The sequence below is a fragment of the Sander lucioperca genome, chromosome 10 (genome assembly GCF_008315115.2).
Source record: "Sander lucioperca isolate FBNREF2018 chromosome 10, SLUC_FBN_1.2, whole genome shotgun sequence".
NCBI classification, from domain to species: Eukaryota; Metazoa; Chordata; class Actinopteri; order Perciformes; family Percidae; genus Sander; species Sander lucioperca.
Window position 1 is genome coordinate 23972757 of NC_050182.1, and position 20262 is coordinate 23993018.

The 20262-nt window shown below is 44.6% G+C and overlaps 2 protein-coding genes across 8 annotated transcripts; one reads left to right on the forward strand and one right to left on the reverse strand.

Annotated features, from left to right (window-relative positions):
* The first annotated feature begins 518 nt into the window (after positions 1 to 518).
* On the forward strand, positions 519 to 2460 carry LOC116049721 (chorion transcription factor Cf2-like). Its single transcript, XM_036006726.1, has 3 exons — positions 519 to 831; positions 935 to 1041; positions 1072 to 2460. Exons 1-3 carry the CDS (start codon positions 669 to 671, stop codon positions 1615 to 1617), a joined length of 816 nt encoding a protein of 271 aa, XP_035862619.1. The 5' UTR covers positions 519 to 668; the 3' UTR covers positions 1618 to 2460.
* Positions 2461 to 7607: 5147 nt separating this feature from the next.
* On the reverse strand, positions 7608 to 19653 carry atn1 (atrophin 1). Of its 7 annotated transcripts, none has more exons than XR_004898468.1 (10): positions 19377 to 19653; positions 17394 to 17530; positions 16905 to 17006; positions 16314 to 16433; positions 13305 to 16135; positions 12947 to 13157; positions 11250 to 12804; positions 9938 to 10094; positions 9548 to 9728; positions 7608 to 8365 (listed from the first exon to the last, which is right to left on the reverse strand). XR_004898468.1 is itself a non-coding variant. In XM_031299651.2 (10 exons), exons 2-10 carry the CDS (start codon positions 17418 to 17420, stop codon positions 8332 to 8334), a joined length of 5226 nt encoding a protein of 1741 aa, XP_031155511.1. In that variant the 5' UTR covers positions 17421 to 17530; positions 19377 to 19653; the 3' UTR covers positions 7608 to 8331. The 7 variants fall into 7 exon arrangements, 5 of the variants coding, with proteins under 5 accessions (XP_031155511.1, XP_031155515.1, XP_031155512.1 ...); XM_031299651.2 differs by having other exon boundaries at positions 9914 to 10081; positions 11250 to 12801; XM_031299655.2 differs by having other exon boundaries at positions 9938 to 10081; positions 11250 to 12801; positions 19377 to 19652.
* Positions 19654 to 20262: the final 609 nt, after the last annotated feature.

Below are 20262 nucleotides of genomic sequence, written 5' to 3' on the forward strand. Positions count from 1 at the left end.
AAACAGCCACAGGACTGAACCGACCACAATGACATAGGTATGTACAGGAGACAAAATAACAAGAGTACTTGTAGAATATGATGTAATTCAATGCAATAGCTTATGATATAGTATGTAGTAAATATTTAGATAGTACCACAAATACTTGAAACAGGCACAATCCAGACACCAACACATTTCAACGAATTTTACCGTTTTGCCAGTACTCCTGTAATGAAATATTACCCTGCTGCAGGTTTGTGATTATTTAATTAAACCCCACTTTCATTATGAAGACACATAATGTAAATATTTTTCAAAGTGAAATAGATTTTGGACCTGGACCCCTCTACAGAATAAGAAAAGAGCTACCTTTTTGTGCTTACCATTTCAGTTTTTTTTATTTGTGCTTTTCATGGCGCATACTGCCAAACAAATTTGTAATACAATCACCACCAAGTAATGTATTGCACTGTGTTCCTTTTATTTTGTCCACCCCATCTCCAGCCTGGTGTGTTTGCACCCCGGTCCAGCAGGGGGCGGTAGTGTCTCACATGGAACACTTTGAGTGGCTCAGTCTGATGTCCGTGTTTGGTTTACAAGCGAAGCGTAACGTTCAGGGACTCGCCAAAAAACGTCTCCTAGTGCAACTGAAAACTAATTCTTTTATTTATTTATAAACGTCCAAAATGCAGTCACTGAAAGCGTTTCTCATCGAGAGACTGACAGCAGCCGCGGAGGAGATATTTGGAGCTGTTGAAAAGACTATCGCCGAGTACAAAGAGGAGGTTTCCCATTCAAAAGATTTAGAAATCAGCCGTCTCAGGATGCAGCTTAAGCTTCTCAAGTCAGGTTGGTTTGAATGGAAGCTGATTGCATCCAAACCTAATGCAGCCTTGCGTTATTTTGTAGATAAATTGCATGATTGTGGTGTTATCATTTGTCTTTTACCTAGAGCCAAGGTTGGATATGTGCCTCGGAGCCCAGCTGCAGCAGCTCACCCATCATCACCACCATCCTCCTCCTCCTCTTCCTCAGCAGCAGCATCAGCATCAGCATCAGCATCAGCATCAGCATCAGCATCAGCATCAATCAGTCTCTGCAGTTGAGCCTCCTAAGTCCCAGCACTGTGAGGAGGATGGGGGCAGCAGCATGGAGCAAGAGGAGCATCCAGAGCCCTTACAGGTGAAGAAGGAGCCGCAGCAGCTGAAGAGTCACAGGGATTTCTGGATGGGTCACAATGCAGAGCAGCTCGAAAGCGTTGAATCAGACATCAAAGACTTCATCTTGTCTCCTTCCAGCCTTAAAAGCAGCCTGCAGGACCCCACCTTGCCCTTCCACCCCTACCACAACAACCACTGCGAGGAGAGCAAAGACAAAGCCTACTGCTGCTTTTGTGAAAAGCGTTTCAGTAACTGCTCCCACCTCGCAGCTCATATCAGGACACACACAGGAGAGAGGCCTTACATATGTGAATTATGCAGAAAGACTTTCATCACAACGAGCGCTCTGAACAGACACCAGACAATCCACACTGAAGGGAAACACTTTGTCTGTAATTATTGTAATAAATCCTTCAAATGGATGGAGTCTCTTGGCAGGCACATGCGAAGTGTGCATAAGAGAGAGAATATATGACTCGTTGAAAATACACTAATGTCCAATAGATTATTCATGTTGTTACTGTGTAGTCATATTTATTTTGTAAGAATACATTTACCATAATGTATTTATAAAAATATATGTCTGTGAATGTATTTTTACAATTAATTTGCACATCATTTACTGGCTTACAAGGCTAAATGAGGTCCATGCACAACATAATTTACAACTAAACATAGAAAAGACACTACCTTCTTTGTTCTGGTGTTTTATACTTGTAAATACTCATTGTTTGGTATTGTTTAAAGTATTCTGCTTTCTGCTGCAGGCACATAAGATAAGGGGAAGTTGCACAGTACTCCAGAAGGTGGCAGTAACAGCATTACATTTACAATCTCACTTCAATCTACAGTATCTGGCAGTGTTCAGACTCCAGTGTCTAATGTACTGAGTATGTACTTTTCTGGGAACTGTACCCTCAGTCAGTAGCCTTCTTACAGTCAAACTATTCATTCAGAGATAACCCCTTATTCCCAGTGGTGGAAAGTAACTAAGTACATTTAAAATGTTGAGGTACTTGTACTTTATTTGAGTGTTTCCATTTTCTGCTACTTTATACTTCTACTCCACTACATTTATGTGAAAGCTATAGTTACTATTTACTTTACATATTCACATTATTAACACAAAATATAATCAACAAACAAATGATGATGCATTGTTATGTATTAAGTTACCCTGCCGTTTTTAAAGTAGTTAAAACTAGCTCCACCTTAACCAGCTGCAATAATAAAGTGATGCTTACAAATGACTTATAATTAAAAAATATAATAAATACATTATTCTGCTTTGTTTTCAGGGTCTTGGTGTTGTGCATGCTGGCTCACCATCATGGCTCATTGGAACACTCGAACCATTGTTAATGTTATTAGTAACACCTGTGATTTTCCTACTGTGACAAGTCAAATGTCTGCCAGAAAAAGGCCCATGTAGTTCCAACTTTATAGCAAAAAATTTGGGAGAGCCCTTAGCTGTTGTGACATAAATAGTGTATAAAATGAGGATAGGCTATTCTTCTGAGTGTGTTGTGGAAGAACTTGGTCTGACCTCAACTCCATCCAACACATTTGGGATGAACTGGAACGCCGACTTTCTGCCAGGCCTTATCACCGAACATCAGTATCCAACTTCACTAACGCTCTTGTGGCTGAATGACAGCAAATTCCTGCGACCAGGTTCCAACAATGTTGTGGAAAGTCTTTCTTTTTTAGGAGAGAGGATGCTTTTATAGCAACATATCAAAGCCCATGGTTTTGGGATGAGATATTTAGGGGTCTAATGTTCAGGTTTATTTAGCAAAAGCTATAAACTTGGGATGTTGCTCTGGCTCACACAAGAAACACACAGTCAGTCCACTTCCCTCCTCAGGGTGAAATTAGACAGGACGTCCCCCCGCTGCCCTCTATTCGCTGTCATTATGAAGCCATTAGTTATATTCAGGGGTGAAATTGAGATTCGTAATGCGGGTAGCTGTGATTCACAGAGTGCGTATGTACATATGCAGCAGCAGCGGTAGAGTTCAATGTTTTGTATTATGAATAGTAGATACAGTATTAAAGTTTAAGTTAATAAATAAAGAGTTCATTGTGGTTCAATGAGCTAATACAGAAACTTTTTCAGTTCATACATTCTTTTTTCATGTGTCAGCCAGCTTGATTAAAAAAATAATGCTTGAAATGCTGATGACTGTGCTAAGTGGCCAGCGCCTACACTTCATTCATGTCTCACAACGTTGTAGAACATCTTGTTGAACTGGATTATTATTTCAGGGTGCACTCACTCATTGGAGAGAGATTTTTCTGAGAGCTCTCATGTACATCCATGCACTCTGTGCAGTAAACCGCTTACTACAAGTGTGCAGAGTAGCCAATTAAAATTATGACACAATATCTCTTTGAGATAATGACAATGAAATTGAAAATCTGGATTAAAATAACGATGAATTATGTGCTGCAGGGCGCTGCTCCAAAAAATTAAGTGTTGCTCCAAACACAGATTTCACCCCTGGTAAATGGAGAAGTTATAGGACAACACTTACAGGTGTGTCCAGATAACCTTATTGTTTTATTTTACAACCCATCTGCATCTTCTCTGCTGTTTGGTTGACTGGTTCAGAAAATTCCAGAGATGTAAGAAAGAGCAATGTGCTTCCCATTAACTCTGTGGCCGAAAGGGTTCCCTCACTCTTTGCTCTCTTTAAAGGGGTACCAAACATTTTAGGTATTGGAGGGAAAAACACATTTTATTTTGTTGGTTTTTTTTAATTTTTTTAACCTTTATTTATTCAAGGAAGGTTCAATGAGAGGAAGCCTCTCTGTTTGCAGGAACACCCGATCACATTCACACAGTTACACATTCATACCTGGAAGCTGCCCAGTACAACCACAGTCTGATCTGCTGGCCACTGAGCAACTCCACTGGAGCGGTTGGGGTTAAGTGCCTTGCTCAAGGGCACCTCAGTCGTGGTAATGAGGGAGGGACAAGTGCTGCTCTTTCACTTTCCCTACCCAGATTTTATCCTGTCGGTCTGGGGATTGAACCGACGACCTCCCGGTCACAAGCTTGCTTCTCTAACCTTTAGGTCACCACTGCACCTATTTGCTGAAAACATCCTACCATCATTTGAAAAATTGAGAATTAGTGGTTTACTTTGTCATTTTGTTTGACAGGTCTCATTTGATCATCATTATTCCATCACCCGTCATGACTGGTATCAACAAACCTGTGTGAATAATGAAAACATCCCGTGGTTTTGTCACCTCAGAGTTTAATGCCACACTAATTTCAAATCTTGACCTTGTGATAGTTTGAATCCTCTAACTACTACTGTGCACTTGGAAATGAATGTAATCTTTTTTTATTTGGACCCATTGTAAATAGATATATCAGCATCAAAAGCCTTCTTTAAATGTGCTGCTGTCATCCTCAGCTCAAATCCAGCAGCAAGCCATGCAATCTAAGTATGCGTTCAATTTCATAAATATTTCATGTCCGAGATTTCATCCATTCTTTTTCTAATTATGGAAGATGTTGTAGTACAACAACACATCCCACTACATACACCCATCCATTTCTACATCTTTTATGTATTCAATGTCATGGAGGGCTGAAGCCTCAGTCTCCCACCATGTGGGCAGATAATAGAAATATGAAGTTAAAAAGGACAAAAAGTATTATGTTGGAAAGACTAGCCTAGCCGAAAACTTACAAGGGAAAAAAATAGGGCAAATTAATTACAAGTGGGATCTTCTTCACAGGATAGATAAGTATGACACTGACACCATGACTACCTTTGCAACTGTCATTACCTCCTTTTGTCAAACATCTGTTTTGTGTAGGTAAATATGTGGCCAGGATCCTCATACACCTATTGTTTTCAAGCCGGTTCCTCGACCCAAAGGTCCACCGGTTTCCGTTTTGTTAATCAAATCATGGACTGTTTTAAATGTGGGATTCCAGATAATAATAATAATGTCATTGGCGTTGTCAGTAAAAAGCTCTCAATTTTCAGGCCTAACCGGAACAGTTCAGCTGGTTGCTGAGATGGTGAGAATGCAGTGAGCTCCACCTCCCTGGTGTGTGGTGGAAGGAGGCATAGAGCTCTGGCCTCCCGCATGATCCTGTGGGATCATCTTCTTTAGGCTAGAGTGGAGTGAGCAACAGGTCAGAAGAGATTGATTGCACGGGTGAGAGGAGGTGAAAAAGGCAACAGACTGTTCTCAGCCAGCACTTGGGCCACTTTGCAGGTTGTCTGTTGGTGAGATGTTGCTCAAGCAGATGTTTCATTGACCAAAGTGAGTATCCCTCAATGGCATGGGAAAACGTTCTGCATCTAATTGAAACAAACAAACAAACAGAGGAGCTCCAATAAAAAGTAAAATTACAACAGCAAAATTGGAGATGACAGTCTGAAGTCCTGACAGGAGTGTTGTGGGAAAAAAAAACCCCACAAGTGAAGCAGAGTATCAGCCACAGTCAGCACTGAGGCAGTGGACAGGCGCAATAAAGAGTTAGTTGTGGTCATTAGATGACCTTTATGGGAGTATGACAGCTCCAGCAGGAGGAGAAAGATGGTTGTGGAGCAAATACGATAGCTAGAAGACGCAGCAAAGTGTTACAAGTGTCCCCTCTCGGGCAAAACAGAGCTTGAATGAAAAGTGAAAGTACAGAAAGGAAGATATTTTTGCTGGAGGGAGCTGTGGGACAGGGTCTAAAACAAAATAATCCCTGTTTGTGGAAAGTACACTGTGCAAGCATCAAATCCAAACATTGGATCTATGACAGTGTAGCTTGACGCAGTCTGTGATAACATTTGGAAATTGGTGTCAAATGTTTTGAACTTTTTGCCTAAGTGTCTGTATGAATGCTTTCTTTGGATACTGGCACAGGGGAGAGTGAGATCCCATTGTATGTACAACCAGCTTGTTTTGTATTTATGCATCTTCCAACAGTGTGCTACAAATGTGAGGCTGTTTGTTCTTATTTTTATTTCACTCACACACATTGATTTGGAACAACTTGTTTATTTGAATGTTCAAGCGAAGGAGTACATATTGTTTGAGGAACATTTTAGAATTGATGAGGCTTGCATGACTTTGGCATCACCTCTTCTTCGGATGTAGTTAAGCAATTGAAACACTGTATTACAAAAGAAGGGTGTTGTTCTGTGGCCTTGTTTGTTTAATCCACATCCATATTGGTATCACATGTAGAATTAAAAGTACTGGCGAATCATTTGTAGTTTTTGCAGTCCTATTGCTACCAGATTGGAGTCTGTCATCAGTGACACAACAATTAATTACAGATAATTTCATAAACCACAGGGATGCACTCAGAAGTCCTGTTATTTAAAATTGACCTGCCATTGTGCATTATCCTGATGTACTAAACTATTCATATGTGGTACTAAAAGTAGGCCAATATAAAAGAATAAGAATTATTTGAAAATCTTTGTCCTAGATTTGCAACAAGAGCTGCTAATAATGTTTTTTTTTTTTTACATCCAATCCATAATACTAGGCCTATATGAAATTCAGTGTTCAAACGTCTTTCATCTTTCTCATCCATCCTGAGAGAGGACTGATGAAGTGCTAAGAATATCCCTCAGATGTGATGTCACCAGAGGGGAAAATCTGATTTGTCCTGCTAGAGGATACTTTACATTATGTTGACACACTTATTCAAGGTGACTTTTAATGACACACAACCTACATACCAACTCACAAGCATGCCCTGTACATTACATATACATATATATATATATATATATATATATATATATACATATATATGCTGGCTGTTACAGATAAGGCTATCAATCAATGTCACATCATTAGGAGGAGCTTTTATTGCATAAATAAAGAAAAGGGATGCAGACTTTAGGCATGTGGAAAACCATGTAAGACTATTTAAATGATGCATGTGCATCATGATGACAAAAAATGAATATTGTGAAGTTTGTTTAGCCAGATCTACATGTCCCACAAAACTACGAGCCAGCAGTGACTGTCTCGCAACATGAAGGCCGCATTCAGTGATCCGTGTCGGTTTGAAGGAGATTCCTCCAGCCGGACACGGTGAGAACACACACAGCCCAGAGCCTTCAGCAGTAAATCACACTCTCACAGCTCCTCCTTTTCATTTCTCTCTTTATATTTTTTTTCTTTCCTTTTCATTTTTACTGTGCAGTAAGGAATGCTCGCTCTACAGGGTGGCTGGTGTTCACTGGAGCGCCTCAACTCCCATGTCTCACACTCATCCCATGTGTCTCCTATTAGCTACACTCAACCAAGAGAGGGAGGGACAGAGAGAAAGAGAGAGAGAGAGGGGGGAGGGGGAGGAGAGTGAGGAATTTGATATGCTTTGTGCATGAGTGACTTGTATAAAACAAAGACGGGGCAAATAGTTTGAATGTATGTGAGAGTGGAGGAAATAGTGCACGCATGAATACGCCAGAGACTAGCAAAAAAAGATTATAATTTATTTCCAGATTTTTTTGCCTTCATTTGCATCTTGTTTCACAAGGTAAATTGAAAATAAAAAATAAAAACCGACTGCCATACCATGAAAATGTAAAAAAATAATACAAATAATATGTACTGTATATATAATTATATCATTATCAACAAACAGACAACATTAATCATAATAACAATACTATTGATCATAAACATAACATAACACTAAATTGCTGGTCTCATGCATATAGAACGCCCCTCAGATACAAAAGAGGGGGTAATTACTAAAAATAGAACCAAAAGTTTCACCAGTTCAGAATAAGCGCCTAGCTACATGCAATGACATAAAAGAGACTCATGTACACATTCCTTCTGGCATCAAGTATTTTACACATACTGTACTTCACTATTGCTGCCCCCATCTAATATACTGTACAGAGCACGATACAAAACAGGACTGGAGTTTGAGAACATTATGCAGGGAAGCGCTGGAGTCTGGATCTTCAACATGGTGCAGTTAACAGGGACTGTGTGCAACATTTTCACACCCTCCTCCCTCTTTTGTAAATCCTTGAAAATCTGCTTGTTTTCTTCAGTGGATCCCCTGTCCATTAGTCCAGCTTTTATTCTGAGTCTTTGTTCCTTCATAGTTTTTAGTGCTTTTCTTTTGTGTTTCATTTTGCACACATTCTCCCTCGTTTTTCTCCATGCTGCTCTTTGTCGTGCCCCTCCCTCACAGGGTCTTGTCACTTTCTTTCTTCAGGTGACTAAAAGGTCAAAAGAGAAACCATGTTAGAGCGCAATTTGAAGTTAAAGGTCACAGCAAAGATTGGGGTTCAATTTCCTCTCAGATAATTGCAGCTTTTACTCCCAAAATTTGGGATGCATAAAAGCTTTACTTTTTTGTGTGTAAATTAGTGTTAATTAGGGCTGTCAAAATAACGCGTTAATTTCGATTAATTAATCTGAGAAAAAATAACGCGTTAAAAAAAATAATGCAGATTAATCTATTCCATATTGACGTTTGACCCGGAGCCGTTCTAGCCACCATTGGACTGTAAAATGAAGGAGGGAGACGAGAATGTGCTGCCTGGATCATTAACTGGAACATTTACTTGTAAAAATCTTCTTCCTGCCAACCCTGGCTACCAAAATCTGGTGCCACTGATATGTCTGCACTTCTCTCTGATGCTCTGAAACAGACGATACAGGAAACACAAACACCGCTGCACGTGACGCTAGTTAACACTATACTCGACAGCAGCTAACGTTAGCCTACTGCTAGCTAGTTAACACTATACTCGACAGCAGCTAACGTTAGCCTACCGCTAGCTAGTAGCTGGATTAAACACGGTTAAAATGCTGACAGCTAACGCTAACGGTGTAAAGTTTGACTGTGTTTTACTGTAGAGGATTCAACACCGGTATGTAACAATCTGCAGCTGCCGTCGGAAAAACAACACAGACTTGTCAAAGGACTTATTTCACTAGTAAATTGCTGTTGAACGACAAAAACAACCACCAGATGGGAAAAGGACATTTACAATAACTTCAAATGCACCACAAGGCTTTAGTTTACCAGTTTCTTTGAAGTATAGTGTCTGCAACATTAGAGCTCAAACTATTAATACATTAATTCATTAGTCAAGGGAAATTAATCTGCAACTATTGTGATATTTGATTAATTGTTCAAGTATTTTTTTTAGCAAAAATGCCAATGTCAAATGTGATGATTTTCTGCTCTTCTTTGTCTTGTATCATAGTTCATGTACGTATATCTTTAGGCTTTGGACAGTTGGTTGAACAGAAAAAAGCAATTGGAAGACAACACAGTGGGCCTTGGGAAGCTGTGATTTTATAGACAGGGATTAGCAATTAATAGAAAAAATTATCAAAAAATGAATTACTAACAGTGGCAGTTACATTGGACACACAGACAGCCTCTGTACCTGTAATACTCGTCCTGGGTGAGGGAGTGGTGGTGATGGTGATGGATCCACTGTTGTTCCAGGGCCAGTCTCTGGATCTGCAGCTCTGCGCTCTGGGCCTGCTGCATGGCCTGGAGCTGATGGGCTGCCGACATGGGACCAGTGAGGGAGGACGGCTGGGGCAAGTCACGGAAAGGAGCACCTGTATAAAAAAATGAAATAAAAAAGAAAGAGGAAAGAGGAAGAGCAGGTGGGATACAAAAAGGAAAACGGAGAAATAAAGGAGGTGAAAGGGCACCAAGGTCAATCATCATCATCATATTCAAAAAGTCTCTTTAGAAACTTTCATCACTGTAAAGTTTTTAGAGAGAAAAACTGAACAAGTACATGGACGAGGAGCCTTCTCCTCACCGAACAGCTGTTGGCGGAGCACCTCGCTGTCAGTGAGGGGGTGAGCCAGGATGGGGGTGCCTAGTGTGGCTCCTGGGTAAGGGAGGCGTGTCAAAGGAGACCCCGACGCCAACGGGTCCATCAGGGGGTGTACCCCGCCCGTCGCTGGATGCCAGTGATGTAATAGGAAATACAGGAGATATTTAATAAGAGTCAAATTATGAATTCAAAACAAAGATAATGCACACAGCATGGAAACATGTAAGAAATGTCTGATTCTTGGTGACACGTGAGCAGCTGAGAAAGTTAAAATCTGAGAAATCTGGATTCTGGATGCAACACTAAGTCAGTGAACATAATGGCAGTGTAAGTGTAAATGTAAATGCTAGAGCCGATCACAGCTGACATTGGGCAAGAGGCGGGGTACACCCTGGACAGGTCGCCAGGCAATCACAGGGCTGACACATAGAGACAGACAACCATTCACGCTCACATTCACACCTACAGGCAATTTAGAGTCACCAATTAACCTAAATAAACCTAACCTGCACATCATTGGACTGTGGGAGAAAGCTGGAAGACCCGGAGAAAACCCATGCTAATACGGGGAGAACATTCAAACTCCACACAGAACACCCGGCGGATTGGAACCCAGAACCCTCTTGCTGTGAGAAACCATGCTAACTACTGCACCACCCCAAATATTAATATGCACATTTTAACTTTAAACATGACAGAGAAAAAAGACTTCTCTTGCTTGTCATGGTTGATTGGTGTTACCACATCCCTGAACAGTCTGTGGAAAACAACCCCAAGCCTATTTGTTACTCCTGAAGATGTAAATCTTCAAAAATGGGTCACAAATATATAGATTAAAAAGAAAAAGGCTCAGCAATCTCTGCTCCACAGCTTGGCATTGCAGTTTTTAGCAAATGTTACTCAAACAGGAGTAAATAGTGCATTTGTTTGGGACTATTGTCAGCCCATAGATTATGACACATGGGGTGTGTCAATCCAACATTCGCTGCTGCACGGTAAATGTGGGATTGACTCAAAATTAACCACAGTGCCTATCATAAAGAAGGAACATGTCATCCAGTGCAATGGTGTGACTCTTAGACTTGTTATTTATAGTTTTGGGGCAATAATGGAGGTCTATGGTGATAGAATATCGCTCACCTTATCCTTTAGCTTTATAGTATGCAAATCTTGCACGAGTCAACCCTCATTAATTAATTTTAGACTACAAAATGTTTTCGTAGTAACACATCTGTGCAATCTCAAGGCAGTTGATACTGATTATAACAACATTTGTAGTAGAAGTGGTTAGTACCTGTGTCTTGCTGGTGCAGGTGAAGATGTGAGTGGATGTGTGAATGCTGGTGATGATGAGGTGTCACATTCAACATCTGCAGACGCCCCAGATTCTCTCCTCCGTTTCCACCTGTTCCTCCTCCACTTCCCCCTCCTCCTCCAGTTCCGTTTCCACCACTTTCTCCCCTTTCTCTCTCCCTTTCTCTTTCTCGCTCTCTGTCCCCAAAGGCCGGCAAAGCTGCTCTGTCTCTCTCCCTCTCCCGCTCTCTTTCCCCACTCCTGTCTCGCTCATAAGAGGCAGGAGAGCGAGTGGGAGTGGGGTAGTTCTCAGAGGGAGCGGCTGGAGCAGTGGCTGGTGGCATATGAGAGGACAGGGAGCTGGGAAAAGAAGAATGGGGGACTGGGTGAAGAAGTGAGGAGGCGTTGGAGGTCGGCGGAGCAGGTGGAGGAGGAGCTGGTGGAGGAGCAGCAGGGCCTGCTGGGGCTTGGGGGGCAGCCGGCGGTGCCGATGATGGGTGAGAGGGAAGAGAGGGTGTTAGGAGAGATGAAGGGGGTGGATTGGACAGGGACTGAGGGGCAGGAGGGTTGGGAGGTCGAGTAACCTGGGCCAGGGTTGGGTTCTGGAGGTGCGGTGGGGCAGGGGGAGCTGGGGGAGGAGGAGTACCATAGAGTGACACCTCATTAGCTCCCGCTGCACCTCCTCCAAGTAGCAGGGAGTGTGCATGTGCATGGGCATGGGCATGTGCATGGGCATTGGCATGGGCATGGGCATGGGCATGAGCATGGGCATGTGCATGGGCATGGGCATGAGAATGAGAGTGAGCAAGGGCAAGAGCTGCATGATCCGGTATAGCCCCTGGTGGGTAAACCCGTTCATCACTCTTAAATTCAAATCCTTGCTTTATTCGCTCTCGATGTGCAGCCACTGCATGAGGAAAGCCAACTCCTCCTAACCCTGCACCCCCAATCCCCCCAGGTATTGGGCCTCCTGCCATCCCAGCATGGCCTCCAACACCTGGACCCCCTTCAAGGCTGCCACCATACAAAAAGCCCAAGATGGCTGCAGCTGTAGCTGCATCAGGAGGCAGGTGATGCGGGTGACCTAATCCATGATTCTGGAACTGAGGAAGGAAGAATGAGGGGTGGACGTGGGGATGGCCATGGTGAACTTGTGCATGGTGTGCCTGGGCGCGACTTGCTGCCCCGAGTGGAGACATAGCATGAGGGCGAGCATACTCGCTCAGGGTTCTCAGCGCTGGGGTATCAGGGCCCAGATATGGACCTCCTAAACCTATTCCCAGGGCACCCTGAGGGCCAACCACTGTAGATTGACCCATAGATGGCAGGAGGAGGGAGTGGGGAATAGAGTGAGCGAGGGTGGGGTGGAGATGGTGTGCTGGAGCAAGGTGAGCATGCGGGTGTGAGGGATGATGCTGGGGGTGAGGGTGGGAGGCAGAGTTGCCCGAGGATGAGGAGGAAGAAGATGAAGGGTCGAGGATGATAGAAGATGAGGAGGGGAAGAAGAGAGAGGAGCCCTGGCGACCCCCTCCAGCGGCGTTGACGTCCTTCTGCTGCTGTAGAGAAAACAGTAAAAGACAGTCAATCACATCTGTCCTGATCTGCTTTACTCCCCTCCCGTAAAAATGACCAATTTAATCTACATCAAATCCATTAAATCTGACACGCTGCATAATTATCACGCTCAAATGTGCACACCTGTAGATGCCGATCCAGTTCCCTCTCACGCTCCCTCTCTCGTTCCCTCTCTTTTTCTCTGAGGTCTCTGGCCCGCTGCTCGACCTCCCTGCGAGCCCTTTCAATCACCTCATTCCTCTTCTTCCACAGTTTGGAGCCATCCAACGGGACAAAGAGGACATCACTGCGGGCGCAGGAATTCCCACTGCCTCGATCAAGGACCTTGTGAAACCTGGACACAAGTGACACAGCAGAGTAATACATTACTACAACCACCAGGAGTCATAATCATGTTACTGTTAATTACATCTGATCAAATTAAGAGGGACTGAACAGAGTGACAGTCTCAAATAGGATGATGATGTAATTTTGACTTTACCGTGCTGATTGGCTGGCGTGGATGGGAATGTCTACAGGTTTGGCTTCAGGAGAGGGGCTTCTCAACACCGGTGGGGGGCTTTCAATCTCTTCCCTTTCTTCTATTGGTTCCTCTTTGATAACAGGTGTGGGAGGTGGACCCGAATCCGAATGTCCATCTCCACCAGGGAGTAAAGAACTAGAGACAGGGGTCGAAATGCTGTTGTTGTTGGCTGAGTTACTAAGAGGTGGAGGTCCTTTTGAAACATTTTGAGGCGAGAGTGATTGCGAGTTGGTATTGCTGCTATTGGGTGCGATACTGTTGCTATTGCTGTTGGCCATGTTACTACCACTGTTCCCATTGGAATGGTACGTTCCACTGAAGGGAGGGTGGCTGTTCAAAGTGCCATGGAAAGGGGAGGGGCGACATCCAGGTGAACAGCTGGATGACACACCTGGCCCAGGAAGTGGCATGTTGGGTCCAGATGAGGAGCCAGGGGGAAAAGGTGAGAAGCCTCCCATCTGATTTGTGGATGGGCTGGGTAATGGAGAGAGGGGTGTTGGAGGAGTCTGGGTGGAGGACTGGTAGTGTGGGGGACGTACATTGGGTGCCATACCTGATGGGGATGGCTGGGTGTGGGAGGTTTGGGGTGTCGGTAGAGGAGGTGGTGGAGGGGGATAAGGAGCATTTGGAGGGTGTCCGTGATGGCTGGAAGAGGAGGAAGGAGAGAGCGCAGGAGGCTGATTTGGGCCTCCACGATTTTGGTACAGAGCAGATTCTCGCAGGCTTGAGTCTCTTTCTCTGTCTCTGGGCCCGGACTGGTAGTGGGGGTGAGGTGGGTGGGGGTGATGGGTTCCTCCAGGCCCTGAATACTCTCGTCCCAGGTTTGGAGTCACCCCAGGGGGGCTGAGGTACTCTCGATTTGTGCCAGTGGAAGGAGGCGCCCCAGCAGGAAAGTCTTTTCCTCCAGTGGGAGGATACTCTCTGTGAAAGTGATCTGCTCCAGAGGAAGGGGGTTGTGCCTGGTCCATAGGAGGAGGAAAGTCTCGGCTAGTTGAGTTTGGGGGATGTGGGTGGGGGTGTGGGGGCAGGGAGGAGTGGGAAGGGTGACTTGGGTTGTTTTGGGGTGATGCAGGTGGGTCTCGGTTCAGCATTGGGGTGGCAGGTAACCCGCTGGTTGAACTTTGGGGGTTTCCCTGGGGGATGGAGTTGTTGTTTGGGTTACTGTTGCCTACAACCTCTCTTGTCTGGCCCCCAAACTCACCCCATCTGCCTCCATCTTTGTCTCTGGGATGCCCACCTCCAGTTCCGTTGGGGCCAAAGTCTCTACTCTGGTTTTGGTTTGGCAATGGAAACTCCCTCCCTGCATCCCGTTCCCTTTCTCGCTCTCTGTCTCTGAAAGCTGGACCAAAGTCTCTTCTTTCAGAACCCAAGTTAGGTCCATCTCTCCCAGAACCTTGGAACTCCCGGTTCTGACCCACTGGCAAACCCCCAAACTCCCTGCCTTGGATGCTGTTAGACCCACTCATCCCACCACAAGCACTATTACTATTACCCCCACTACTATTGTTACTGCTGTTGCCAATGGGAGCAGAGAACTCTCTGTTGATCTCCCTCCCCCCACACTCCCCCCTCACTCCCCTCTCCCTCTCTCCTGCAGCCCCCCTCTCTCTGTCCCCTCCCCCCCCAGCGTACCTGGGAAGGTACTCCCTGTGGGGGTGGGGGTGAGGATGGGGGAGGTAAGAGGGGTGGGAGGAGGAGTGGCGAGAGGATGGAGGGTTGTAAACAGAGGGAAGTTGCTGCTGCTGCACTGGGGGCTGGTGCTGTGGTTGGTGTGGGTGGTGGTTGCCAGGGTAACGGGTGTATCCCCAGCTCCCTTGGCAACCAGTTGCTGTGCCACCCTGCCAGCTGGTGGAGCTGTAGTGGTGAGGGTGGGTAGAGGGTTGGGTCTGAGGCTGGGACTGTGGCTGGGGGCCAGTCTGTGGCAACAGAGAAGGAGGAGTGGACTGAGCCTTGTCCAGGAGTTTGTCTGCTTTTTCAATTTTGTCTCTTTCTATCTTAACCTCAGCAGGCAGGTTTTGTCCCCCAAGCTCCAGGGGCTTCAGGGCAGGTGGAGGAGGAAGAGGAGGGGGTAACGAGTGAGGAATGTTGGGGCTGTTATGGGAAAAATCTCCTCCCGAAACAGTTGTCTTTGTCACACTCTGTGTGCTGGCTTTGGAATTCATTCTGCTGCCACTAAGTGCTCCGTCAATGCTCGTGGGTCCACCATACTCAACTTTACACATCAATTTGGAGTCCATGGAAAAATAGGACTTTCTCCCACTATTGCTGTCGTTTGATGAATCCCCTGCTCCGCGGAGAGAGGGAGTCAGACCAGAGGAAGAGCATGGAGTGGAGGGGGGCTTAAGAGATGGACAGTCTTCAATTCGTGCATCCATCTCCCTCTTTTCTCCATCTCCACAGGACTCCTCCCCTCTCCCCTCTCGTAGCGCTCTCCTATCGTCTCCTACCCCTTTCCCCACTCCTCCCTCCTTGCCTTTCTCCCGTTCCCTCTCTCCTTGCTTTGGTGAGTCTGGGCCATCGGAATCAGAGTCCAGGCTACCCAAAGGGGAAGCTGAGAGACTTGGGGATGAGGAACGATTGTCCTGGTCTATATCCCGCCCACTGCTCAGACTACTGCTGCTATTGGCCAAGCTCCCTACAACTGAACTCCTACTGCCCTGGGATTGGCCATCTTCGTTGTCACTCTCACGGGATTGGCTGGCAACTGAGGTTGGAGGTGGGACAGTGGAAGGAGCCGAGCTGTCAGTAGAGTGTGTTGATGTTGGAGGGTTTGGGGTAGTGGCCGAATCCTGACAAGAAGAGATTATTTGTGGATGAGGTAAAAATGTAAATTTTGTGAACGTGGCAATATTGTAAAAGCAAAGAATATAACTCTTACTACTTAGACAGTGCCTTTTGGATGATTTAGCTGAATCAAAGATTTATAATTAGTCTTTATATAACAGGTTAATGAAATGTAACACAAACCTGAACTTTCTGCCTCTTTGGAGGAGAAACAAGTTCCTCCCCCTCACTCTCTGATGAATCATGCCCTTGTGATCGGCGACTGAAGCGATTTCCAGCCAATTCCTCACCAGCACCTCTTTGCTAAAACAACACAAGACTTTTAATTCTGTAGTGATGCTTTTGAATCACTAATAGGCCTATAAGTGTTTTTAGAACAAAGCCACACTTGCATGCACACACACACACACACACACACACACACACACACACACACACACACACACACACACACACACACACACACACACACACACACACACACACACACACAAAACATCAATGTCAAACACGAAACATCAAAGATTTCAAAGAACTACGTTGTAAAACACACTATTGAACAATACTGACACTGCAAGGGTTATGTCTGTGGCAATCAGACATATGATGACTCATGCACTGAAAGCGCACACACGCACACACAAACAAAATGTAATACACAGGACAGTTCTTTATTGCTCATAATGACTGTTACAGTACTTGCATGCTCACACATAAACATATGGCCAAAGCAATGACAAGAGAGATAAAGATATAAAAGAGGTGTGCTCTAACCGTCTGTCTATCATTGCGTTCAGGGCGAGTGGGGCTGGGATGCGGGCGTCTGCCCCTTCTCTCCTCACTCGCTCCCCGCCGTCGCCCACTGCGCATGGGCATCTGCAAAACCCAAAGTCCAGCAAAGGAAGAAAATATGGATGGGAATGGTAAGCATTACATATTAAAACAATGTAGAGTTAAAGGAATAAGGAGATATACAGAGAGAAATATGTGTTGATTATAATGAAAATAGAAGCCAAAAGAAAGTCAAGTTCATTCAATTTAAGGTGGAATGTGGAAAGGACAACAATGGGAGAATAAAAATGGGAGGGAGGTGAAAAGAGCAGTCCATAATAGAGAGAAGACCACAGAGAGGAGGGATAAATTGTAAGCAAAGGGAAGAATCAAATATAAACGTGGAATCTCACAACCAAATAAATGATTTACATCTTACACATCCTGGTTGTTTTGAAATACTATCACATACTGAACTAATTATGATCATACCGATTCTTTGTGTGTCCGTGTTTTCATTATTTCTTCTTTAAAACGCTCATTTTAAAACACAAGCCATTGCAGGGACTGAACTGGTTCCTGTTGCTTACTGACTGGGCTGTGTGTTACACCATGAGAGCAACCAAAACCTGTAAAGAAGCATAAACAAAGAAGGCATTATTCAGTTTTTATCGGCATGGAAAACCTACAAAGAATTCAATGTTTTTGCTAAAGAACATTTAGTAAGGATACAGTGATAAGCAATATCGTTTGCTATCTGCACCTAGTGTGGAGCTCAAGAATTTTTCACATTATGAAAACATCTGAGTTTAAAACTGCAAAAGCACTGTTGCAACATTCAAATTCCCAGCATGCTTCACACTGTATTGGCACAACTGCTTTTCGCTGCGCTCCAAACACTTTCCTCTCAGCCTTCAGTCTTCACCACAGCAGCATAAAATCCACAGGCACAATTGGTTAACCCAACTCACACTAACAGAATGCACTTGTCTGGGTATTGTATAATTGGGTGCTTTAACATTAAAACAACAGATAATAAGAGCGGAGCAGAAAAGGTGCTGATTGGTAGACTGCATTTTGGAAGGCGGCCTGCAGAAGACTCGATATTTTAAGCATATGAGACCCCCCCTCCTTCCACCTTCACCACAACAGCCAAAACCCACAGCCACTTGTGGTTAACTTGACCTGGTTATGGCCGGCAAAATCACATTCTTATTTATTTATCCAGCCAACCATTAGGGAAATGCACAATGTCAAGATTATTTATCCATTTGGCTGTGCCTGACAACATAGGTGGACTACTTTGCAAGGGCTCGCCTAATCCATTCATTCATGTACCACTATGATGAAAAAATGGCTCATGTATTTTCAATGAGGATATAAATAGTCCACACCACTGGATGTAAAAAGATATATTTGGCTGAACAGTTAGCAGAGCCATTGTACACACTGCTATGCAGCCCGTGTATGTGTGTGTGTGTGTGTGTGTGTGTGTGTGTGTGTGTTTGTTTGATTCCTATAAATCCTGTACCAGCTCCACTACACATGGCTATGCATTTATTATTAGTGCATGCTGCAGTGACTGATCCAATCAGAGTAAAATCTTAACCGTTGCAATCACTATTCACACTTCATATGCAGAATAGAAAAAAAACAAACATGCCACATGTATGTATAAGCATGCAGTGTATGTATAGTCAGCCTAATTAACATGAGTTAATCACACAGGAAACATTCAGTAACCTAGTGGGTTACCGTACATAATGCATCTCAGTTACAGGTGGCAGCTAGTGGCCTGTCTGTGGTCCAATGGCAGGTCCATGGCCATGGTCAGTAAACAACTAGGACTCAAACACACATCACTAACATACACCAGCATTAACATCACTTGTCCCCTTGCACGCTCACGCTTGAGCACACAGCAAACAGAACATGCATTATCAACAAATTGACCACTGCATGTGATGCAAAGCAGCAGCATGCAGTTGCTCTGCTTACATCACCAGCGGGCGAGCACTGCAACGACTCTTTCTTCTTTCTCCCTGCGAATGTTATTGATACACATGCAGAGGCCGGGAAAAGCTGCTCTACCGCCTGCCTCTCATACTACCACGGCGGAACACAGTCCACCTACGACGGGGAGAGTCTCGTTCAGCAGCACATACATGTTCACAATCAGAATGGATGCCTGTGCAGTGCTGTTTCTAGACGCTGCACATCCTAAAAGAAAGAGGATATGGAATGGCGAATCATGGCATTTCGCACCGGCTCTCCCTTCCCCTTTCCTCGCTGGAATGTGGGTGCGCGTCGTGCACTCTATTAACATTAATTCACCGGGACATAATTTAGCCATAACGCAGGAGCATGATGGTAATTAAAGCACAAAGGAAAAAAATGGGAGGGAGAGGACGAACGTGGCCAGCAGGAATAGCTCCAAATACACAGTATACGCATCCATTTTTTCCTTTTACTTACCTATAATATCCAGCGATGCGTGCTCTCACTCTCCCTTTCTCTCTCTGTTTTGTCGTTTTATGTTGCACGCTGACACGCACACCTCAGAGCCCAGGCGTCTGTCAACAGAGGCTTGTGCTGGCTCATATTGCAACGGGCTCCGATAATAATAATGCAGAAGAAATCTATTTCTATTCTTTGCAGGAAAAAAAACAGGGGTGCCAACTGAAGACTACAAATTGATGCGTACCCTTGCCTCTTCCCCACCCCCTTTTTCTTTTTTTTTTTTGCCCCCCTCTCCCACCCTACCTACTCCCCCCTTCCTCTAAGGAAGACGACTTGCACTTTTTTTATATCCCCTCTCCGGTCTTACAGTCACAATTTTTAGCGGAGGGGTGAGCCAGAGAGAGGGATGCACGTCGGGTGAGAGAAAGGGAGAGGAGAGGGCGTGATTTGCATGAGGAGAGAGGGGGAGGATAAAGGAGGAGGAGGAGGGAGTAGTGAGGCAGGGAGAAGGAGGAATAGAGGCGCAGAGAGAGGGCCAAAACTCTGAAGAGGGAGGGGATCAAGAGGGAGGGTCTCTCTCTGTCTCTGTTGCCTAGTCCCTCCAGAGTCACCTTTACTGTATGGAGAAGCTCTGCTTCAGACCGAACAACTAGCTGTTCGGCTTTATCTCGGGATGAAGAAATGTCCAATAGGTCTTTGTTCTCACAGGCCTCACTTATTTTAAAGCCAAACAAGCTGAAAGGTGGACTAAAGAGAAAATAGACTACACATCTAATTGTGTGAGCATTTTAATGACAATCTCAGCGACTTAACAAAGAAAGCTCCAACTCGTTTTAAATAATTAAACAATTAAGAAATTAACAAACTAAATCGTGCCCTCTTGTGTGTTATGTGTCTGTCC